The following is a 9080-nucleotide window of genomic DNA, read 5'->3' on the forward strand; positions in this document are numbered from 1 at the left end:
GCTGTGGCTGTGGCGCAGGCCGGCAGCTGCAGTCCAATTTGACCCCTACCTAGCCTGGAAACTTCCATATGCTGCACCTTCGGCCCTAAAAAGACCCAGCCGGGCGCCTGACGAACAGGGGAAGGAGGCCCAGCATGGCCGGAACCTGGAAGGCCCACAGGGCACCAACGACAGCCCTGTCCCCATGTCCTCTCAGAACCCTACCCAACCCGGAGGCCACCTGCCCAGGGGGGGTCTGCTCCAACCTGCCCTCCCCAACACATCTGGACAGAAGAGAGGGGCACGAGTGACAAAGCAGGTAGAAGGCGGCCTAACTCTCACAGACAACCCGAGGCAGCTCCCGACAAGCCTCTGTCCAGGCCCTTCCTTTTTTTGTCTTTTTAGGGCCGCACCCGTGGCCTAAGGAGGTTCCCAGGGTAGGGGTTCAATCAGAGCTGTAGCTGCCAGCCTACAGCACAGGCGTAGCCACTGAGGACAGGAGCCACCTCTGCAACCTGTGCCACAGCTTGCAACACCACCAGATCCTTAACCCACTGAGCAAGGCCAGGGATCGAACCTGCATCGTCACAGACACTGGCCAGGGTCCTAACCCACTGAACCACAACGGGAACCCCCCAGGCCCTTAAGGGGTCTGCGTGGAGGGCGTGGGTGTGGCCAGTCAGGGCGGGAGGAAGACCTACGTCCAAAACGCCCGCGCTGCAGACTCACCTCCCTTCCGGACAATTTACAGAACCTTTATCAGCCGAGAACACCTCCATTTTATGGCAGAGATACAAGGGCCGGTGGAGTTCCCGCTGTGGCACAGTGGGTTAAGGATCCAAGCACGGCAGTGCGGGTGGCGGAAGAAGCGTAGGTTAGACCCCCGGCCCACAGCAGTGGGTTAAAGGATCCAGTGATGCTGCAGCTGCAGCACAGGGGCAGCTACGGCTCGGATCTGTTCCCCGGCCCCGGAACACCCACATGCCACAGGTACAGCCACAAAAAAGAAGCTACGAGGACCAAGGAAGACAAACTTTTGCAAATGACCGAAGCAGGTCACTGGTCCGTGCTGACAGCCTCACGGCCAGCACAGCCTGAAACAAATCTGGGCACATTCTGGAAGTCCCTTTAGCTACACTTCCTGACGAGAAGACAAGCTGCCCGAGGTGGCACGTTGAGATGGTGCCAAGGCAGGAACAATGACAGGCTTCACTCGGCCTCCTGTCTTGGGCTTTATGAGAATACAGTGCTGAGAATTCAACAGACAGGGAGAAACTAATAGAAAGAGACAAAGAAATAAAAATCCAGGGGGGTGGCTGGGGTCTAAGGTGTTCAGAGACACGGAGAGAGGCCTGTTTTAGCAAACGTCCCGTCGGCACAAAGCGGGGCTGGGACCCGTGTTCCTGCTGAAACTCACAGGCTGAGAAGAGGCTCTAGAACGACCCGCAGAGAGGTCGTTTGCACACGAGGTCTTAAGGCACGGAGCACGCCCGTGCACACACACGCACACACGCACACTTCCATCCAGACACACGCCACGCCTCACGCTCATCGTCACGCTCGCGGCGCCCAATGTGAGAATCGGGGAGGAGGCCGCTCCCTGCGGCCTCGCGCCGTCGGTCAGGACGTCATTTCACACAAACTCTCTTGTGTGGAGTTCCCGTCGTGGCGCAGTGGTTAACAAACCCGACCAGCATCCATGAGGACGCAGGTTTGATCCCTGGCCTCGCTCAGGGGGTCACGGATCCGGCGTTGCCGTGAGCTGTGGTGCAGGTTGCAGACGCGGCTCGGATCCCTCACTGCGGCTACAGCTCTGATTCAACCCCTAGCCTAGGAACCTCCATATGCCACGGGTGTGGCCCTAAAAAGACAAAAAAGAAACAAACCAAAGTCTCTTACTTGATGTGCTCCTGGTGCCCGGACCCTTGCACGGTCTTGGCCCCCCATCTCTGCTCTTTCTCACTCACGTCATTCTGAAAAGAACAACAAACCAGCTCGCCCTGTAAAACCGACCAGCCACCAGCCCCCCGCCCCAACAGAAGCCTGGGAAAGGCAGCTCGGGGAGAGGCACAGGCCGGCCGGCTGGAGCCTCGTACCACGAAGTCGGGGTCGGTCTCCCAGTCGTCGGCTCCCCCGTCGTCCTGGGCGATGGACACGGTGTGGCCCGCCGAAGCCTTCCACATCTGAAAGGGCAGCGCGGCGTCACAGAGGCCCGGGGCAGCCGTCCTCGGAGGCCAATGGCCCGCGCTGCGGAGGCCCCAGAGCCCCAGACGGCACGGGGGCGGGGGGAGCCACATGGTCCGGCCGCCCCGCATCCCCCCGTGTCCCCCCCATGCCTGCGTGACAGCACAAGGAGCAAAGAGACGTGGGGACGCCCTGACACTGCCATCAAACGGCACCGGAAGCCCAGAGACGCCCTCCCGGCCTCCTCGCGGGGGAGCAAGTGCCCAGAAGATGAACCGAGATAAAAAGCCACACGTGCACATCCTCCCTCCGTTAGACCTTCCGTCCCCTGGGGACCCGAGGACAGCGCTGCCCGGCCGTGAATGTGCTCAACAGCACCGACGGTAAATCCTGCCGGAGGGGCGCCATCCCAACTGGGGGTCCTTAAAAATCCTGCCGGAGGGGCGCCATCCCAACTGGGGGTCCTTAAAAATCCTGCCGGAGGGGCGCCATCCCAACTGAGGGTCCTTAAAAAGCACCCGTTCCGACTTCGGGTGACGGGACACCCAGCAACGCTGCTCTTAACGCGGCCTCGGACGCATCTATCGCGAGGGTGGCTCTGCCTTCTGCTTGGGGAGCCCAGGGGATGCCAAGCCAGCTTCCTGCGCTAGCAAACCCTGAAGTCGGCCTCGTCCTCCCTCCCTTGGCAGGGCCTGGAATTCTCCACGTTTTATCTGTGGTCGGAACACTCACGCGGCTGCACCGGAGCGTGTGCGACCTTTTCGTAACTTCAAAGGCAAGAGCTGCCTTTAGGGGTTTCAAGAGAAAACGACCCATGAGAACCGACTCATTCCCTGCAAAAGGGACTCCTAACACTTCAAGTGAGAGCTTATCTCCACTCAACTGACCACGCCACGTCCACACTGAGGACGCCCAGGTCTCGCCTCCTGTGCCACCACACTGCCTTCCGTGCAGACCAGACGGGACAAGCCTGAGCCCCCGATCTGGGCGCATCAGCCCAGCCCCGGCGGGTGGCCAGTTCAAAGCAAACACAGGGCTCTCCAACGTCCAGACACAACTCCTGTCATGTCACCTGGGCAGGGAGTCGTGTGCCACCAGGTAGGACGTCAACGCCCAGGCACGGCCACCTCCAGCCTTGTTCCCGCCGACTTGGTTGCCGAAGCTCGGCAAGAATTTCCCAGGTGGGGGCCTTTTCGACACGATTTTCCAGAGCCGCCAGACCGCTCAGCCCCGACAGGAAGGCCGGACACCCTCGCCCGGCAGGGCCGCTTCCAGACGGAGGGCGGCTGCCCAGACAGCCGATGCTCTGCCCCCGCCTCGGCCTCCCCGAGCCAAGTCTGCCCCGGGCCCCTCCCGGCCCCAGGGAAAGGGCTGCCCACCTGCAGGACTTCAGCAGCTTGTAGTTCCGGCTGCTTAGGGACCAGTCGCACAGCAGGGGGGGGCAGCGACAGCGAGGCTCAGGTCCCCCCTCAAGCCAAGGTGTAAGCAGATGCCTTGGCCTGCGACCGTCCCAGACGCACCCCCAGACGCATCGGGAGAACGCCAGCAGCGCCCAGCCTTTCCCATCGTTCTGGAAGCCAGCTTCGCCAGGGGATAACTTGCCCCCAGGCTGCTCCCACCCAGGGAAGCGGCAGAAGGGCCAGGTGGAGGCTCCCAGAGAGGAGGTCCCAGGCCGTCCACTCAGCATCCCGTGGGACCCCTGCCCCTCTCTGGACCACAGGCAATGCTGGAAACTGACTTTTTCCCCCAAACAAGGAACTCCCTCCCAGAAAAATACTGGCCCGATCTCTGCCAAGCCCGCAAGAGGACATGCCGCCCTGTCTCGCCCTGTCTCGTCAAAGGGGTTTACCCTTGACCGCCCAGGGGAGAGACTGCTGGAGTGTTCATGGCGCACACACCTTCTCTTCCAGGGGAAGGTGGAAGCTGTTCACCAAGCTCTGCTTAAAACACAATGATCCAACGAGGCTTCCCCGGCATTTGGGAATGATTCTGTCTGTAAAAGATTAAGGGTAAGAAGCTCAGAAGGCTGGCTGCTGAGAGGCACTCTGGGCAGATCCGAAGGCGCAGACAGGCTGGTGGAAGAGGCCTCTGAATGCTGCAGCGAAATCCGAGAGGAAGGTGGAAGATTTGCATTTTACGAGCCAAAGAAACTCCGCCCATTTTTCAGCCACAGTGAGATTTAGAACTGTATGAAGTTTCTTCCTAACGCCAACAGAAGTTATTGCCTCAACTGCTAGCATACACTTCCTGTTTGCTATAATCCTGATAGGTTTCCACTTTGGATTCATTTTAATTTCTGATACTGCTAAAAATAATACAGTTCTACTACTCTGGGTTTTAAAAAATAATATAAGAAAGGCACTTCCTGATGGGATCACGACGTGGCTGGGATAAAACCCAGCTCAGTGGCTGCTGTTGGAAAGTGCAGAGGGGTGACTCAGGGAGCACATGGGCAGCAGGGTGCATTTCTAGAGAGATACGGTTACTGCACAGGATCTAGAACCCAGTTCCCCAAGCCACCAGCTCACCATCTCTTCCCTAAGGCCAGACAGCAGCTTTGACTGGACCCCACACTGCTGCACGTTACAGATGAATAAAACCCCCCCCCTCGTTCTCCAGCCACCAGCACAAACCAATCGTACAGCAAGCAGCTCAGGACGAATTAGGGACCTGGGGCCGGTGCCCTGCTGGCCTTCCTCAACTTCCCCATTGGAAACCCTAACTTCTGCAGGCTGCTGAGTGCATTCTGGATACCGTGGTTATTATTGTAATCAGCCTGCATCTATAAAAATCTACCCCAGGGCGGTGAGAGCTCAAAGCTACAACAATTTCTTACCCTCTCAAATGTTTACAATTTTTAAAAACTCTTGAAAACAACTCTTTGAAAAATCAAAAGCCTGGCTGTTATCCAAAGATAATGCCTCTGGAGTTCCCTGGTGGCCTAGTGGTTAAGGATCCAGTGTCATCACTGCTATGGCTCAGGTTGCTGTGGCATTGGTTTGATCCCTGTCCCTGGAACATGCATGTGCTGTGGGCACAACAACAACAACAACAACAAAAATTAAACTGTTAGAAAAAATCATCAGCATAGATTTTCGTGACCTTGAACGTGGCCATGTTCTTAGCCACGACACCGAAAGCACAAGTGAAAAGAGAAAAAAATAAATTGGACAAAATATAAAACTTTGCGCCTCAAAGAACACATCAAAAAAGTGAAAATAATTCACAGAATGAGAGAAACTGTTTCAGATCACACACCCAGAATATAAGAGAAGCTCTTACAATGTAATAATTAAAGACAATTAACTACGTTTTTAAAAGGGGAAAGGATCTGAACAAACATTTCTCCAAAGGTACACGAAAGGATAATAAGCTCCTCAACAGACAGGATCATTAGCCACCAAGGAAATGCAAGTCAAAACCACACACCGCAGTCCCCGCTGGGGCGCAGTGGGTTAAGATCCATCCAGCATTGCAACAGCTATGGCCTAAGTCACAGCTGCTGCGGCTTGGAGTCAATCCCTGGAAGGGGAACTTCCACATGCCGGGGGTGTGGCGACAACTAAAAAAAAAAAAAAAAAAGCAAAACAGACAATAACAAGTTTGGTGTGGGTGTGGCAAAATCAGAGCCCTCTCATATTGCTGGTGGGAACAGATAACGAAAAAATCCGGCAGTTGCTCAAAAAGTTACATACAGAGGTCTCACGTGACCCAGCAATTGCACTCCTAGGGGTGCACCCGAGAGAGAGGAACCCTTCCCACAAAACCTGAACAGGAAGCTTCACAGCAGCACGTTTGATTTTATTTCATCTTTCTAGTGTCGAACTCATGACGCATGGAGGTTCCCAGGCTAGGGCTCAAATCGGAGCTGCAGCTGCCGGCTACACCACAGCCACAGCAACTCGGGATCCGAGCTGAGTCTGCAACCCACACCACGGCTCATGGCAATGCCGGATCCTTAACCCCCTGAGGGAGGCCAGGGATTGAACTTGCATCCTTATGGATGCTGGTCAGATTCATTTCTGCTGAGCCACAATGGGAGCTCCAGCGGCACTATTCCCAACAGCCCCGAGGTGAAAACAACCCACGTCCGTGTTGTGTAACCGATACACACAGCACGTACTCTATCTGCACCACGGAATGCCATTTGGCAATAAAAGGAGTGAAAAGCTGACACAGGCTACGACGCGGGTGACTCCTGAAAGCAGTCTGCCAGATGAAAGACGCCAGCTGCAAAAGGCCTACAGTACACGGTCCCACTTATGTCAATGGCCGGAACTGCCAGCCTAGGGACAAACAGGAGGCTACAGGTCGCCTGGGGGGGAGGGCAGCTTTCTTTGTGCGGGATGAAAAACGATGAAGCCACCCAGGCAGAACTAGCTTTCCAGTAACCCGGCCCTCTCCAGCGTGATAGAAAACCAGAGAACAAAAGGCATCTGAGCAGCCAGAGCTGGGCCCGTAGGACCCACTCGACCCCGCCCCCCCCGGACTCCCATGCCAGGTCCATCTCCACACGGTGAGCCAGAGCAACTGCCTGCACAGGGACACCCAAGACCCCTGGTGGAGCCCAGCCCCAGCTCCCGGCTGCCCCAGGGCCGCGGTGGGGCAGTGCCCAGGGCTCACAACTCTCACTCGGCCATGTGCCTCACAGGACCACCTGGGGCCTGCATCCAAGCTCTGAATCACCAGTGAGGTTCATCTGATTTACAAGTGTTCTACAGATAAGGAGTTCCCATCGTCCTGGCTCAGCAGTAAGGAACCAACTAGTATCCATGAGGACACAGGTTCAATCCCTGGCCTTGCTCAGTGGATTAAGGATCCGGTCGGTGAGGCCACAAGCTGCGATGTAGGTTGCAGAGAAGGCCTGGATCTGGCGTTCCTGTGGCTGTGGAGTGGGCAGGCAGCTACAGCTCCAATTCCACCGCTAGCCTGGGAACCTCCATATGCCTCCGCCGCTGGTGCAGCCCTTAAAAAAAAAAATAAAAGTGTTTTACAGGTAAGTCCTTCAAAATGCTTCAACTAAAAGTGAAGTGTGGTAGAGGGTAAACTTCCAGGGCATCAAAGACAACCCTGCATCTGAGGACCCCTCGCAGCCCCTACTTTCCGTCCAGGAGAGGAGCGGGCCTGCCTCGGGCAGGCAGCCGGTGATTCACCCAGCAGTCAGACCCCGGACGGGGACGGGGGCGGGGCGGGCCGGGCCCTCCGACCCAGGCCCTGCCCAGCCCAGGCCTGCGGCGCGCCAGGCTGAATCACGCGGTTGGACCGCTGAGTTAAGCCCCGACAAAGTCCCGCGAGGCCTGGTCGACGGAGCCCAGGCAAGGAGCACTTGCTTGGGACGCCTCGGGAGCTGCGAGCAGCGCAGCGGAAAGTGGAATTCCTCCCCCGGAGGCCCGACGCGCCAGATTCCAGAGGGGGTGGTGAGGGGCGGGGATGCCCCTCCACACCCCAGACCCTCCGGCGGGGCATCCGGCTCCAGTCGGAATACTACCCAAAGCACCTACCAGGTGACTGCCACCACACCCAGAGGAGGGATCGTTCCCGATTTAGAGCCTCTCGGCTCCGCAGCTGCGCGAGTCGCTGCATTTCCACTGACCTGATTGCAACACCTCCCGGTAGGTGCGGGCGCAGGAGCCCCGCAGCGACGGCCCCGCCCGGCTGCGGGGAGACCCCAGCCCCTGCCCCTCGGCCCTCCGTCCTCGTCCCCTGACCCCCTGGGTCCTAGACCCCCCTCCCGTAGGGCTCCTTTCCTACCCCGAACCCTAAGCCCTCTCTGCCCGCGTCCCCTAAACCCCTGCGTCCAGGCCCCTCCCCCTCGGCCCTCCGCCCCCCGACCCCCTGGGTCCTGGACTCCTCCCAAGAGGGCCCCTCTCCTACCCTGGACCACCTCGGCCCTCCGGCTTCTTCCTCCTAGGAGCCCGGGCACACTCCGCTTCGACCCCGGACCCCTCCGGGCCGGCCCCTCTCCTGCCGCTTGCTCCCCGCAGCCCCGGCCCCTCCCCCTCCCTCCCGCAGACCCCTTGGAACCGCGCGCCCTTCCCCCTCGGGCCCGGCCCCTTCCTTCCCCCCAACCCGCCCCCTTCTCCGCGACCCAGCCCCCTCCCGCTGGCCCCAGCCGGCCCAGCCCCGTCTCTCAAACCTCAGTCCCCGGCACGGGGAAGCCTCGTCCGCGCTCCCCCCGCGCCCGAAACCGCGAGCGGAAGTGCGGCGAGACCGCCGCGGCCACCGCTTCCTTCCCGTTTTGAGACCTGGAGGCGCCCCGGGACCTCAACCGAGGAGCCGGCCCTCCCCGCCCGGCGGAAGCCTCGCTCGCTCGCTCGCTCACCGCCGCCTGCGGCCGGTCCAATCCAGCCCGGCTCGGTCCCGGCTCCGCCGCGCCCGCCGCTCCCAGGCGCCCCGCTCCACTTCCGGTTCCGCGGGGGCGGGGCCGCATCCGGGTCCCGCGAGGCCCCGCCCCCGCCCTGCGAGGCGAGGAGGGGGCCCCGGCCCGGCGCTCTCCGCAGCCTCCCCGCTCTCTGGCGTCTCCCTGGTCCACGTGGCGCCCGCGGCGCCCAGCGCTAGAACGGGCGCGAGCTCCGCCCGGGTTCAAGCCTGCAAAGTGTGCCGAACAGGGAAATGACTCTGCGGAGTAAATCACGGAGCGCCCACCGTGTGCGGACCAGGCTGCTCAGAGGCAGACAATCCGGGGTGGTATTCCTGGACTTATAGCACTGCCCAAGGTGAGAAAGAGAAAAGGAGCCAGGCAGGAGGACAATGCCAAGTACTCTGAGCTCTGAGGACGCAGGAGGTAACTGTGACAGCCAGTCGCCTGAGGGACCAGCCTCCTCCTCCTCCTCCGTCCATCCACCTGTTACCCATACATACATCGTCCGCAGCCTCCCTCAATTTTCCATGCATCGTTCATCCGTCCGCATATCCAT

At 59.4% G+C, this 9080-nt stretch overlaps 1 protein-coding gene across 13 annotated transcripts in view; it reads right to left on the minus strand.

The window, feature by feature from the left end:
• Positions 1 to 8576, minus strand: part of CTTN (cortactin) — a 29694-nt gene extending 21118 nt beyond the window's left edge. For 3 of the 13 annotated variants that reach the window (XM_021082658.1, XM_021082653.1, XM_021082652.1), the window contains exons 1-3: positions 8486 to 8508; positions 2076 to 2162; positions 1879 to 1952 (exon numbers count right to left, since the gene is read on the minus strand). In XM_021082658.1, coding sequence (XP_020938317.1) covers positions 1879 to 1952; positions 2076 to 2162 — 161 coding nt within the window. In that variant the 5' untranslated portion in view covers positions 8486 to 8508. Of the gene's footprint in view, positions 1 to 1878; positions 1953 to 2075; positions 2163 to 4061; positions 4157 to 8299 lie in introns of all 13 variants that reach the window. The other 10 variants (XM_021082654.1, XM_021082648.1, XM_021082659.1 and 7 more) reach the window with 10 other exon arrangements.

This window comes from Sus scrofa, chromosome 2, assembly GCF_000003025.6.
Source record: "Sus scrofa isolate TJ Tabasco breed Duroc chromosome 2, Sscrofa11.1, whole genome shotgun sequence".
Taxonomy (NCBI): domain Eukaryota; kingdom Metazoa; phylum Chordata; class Mammalia; order Artiodactyla; family Suidae; genus Sus; species Sus scrofa.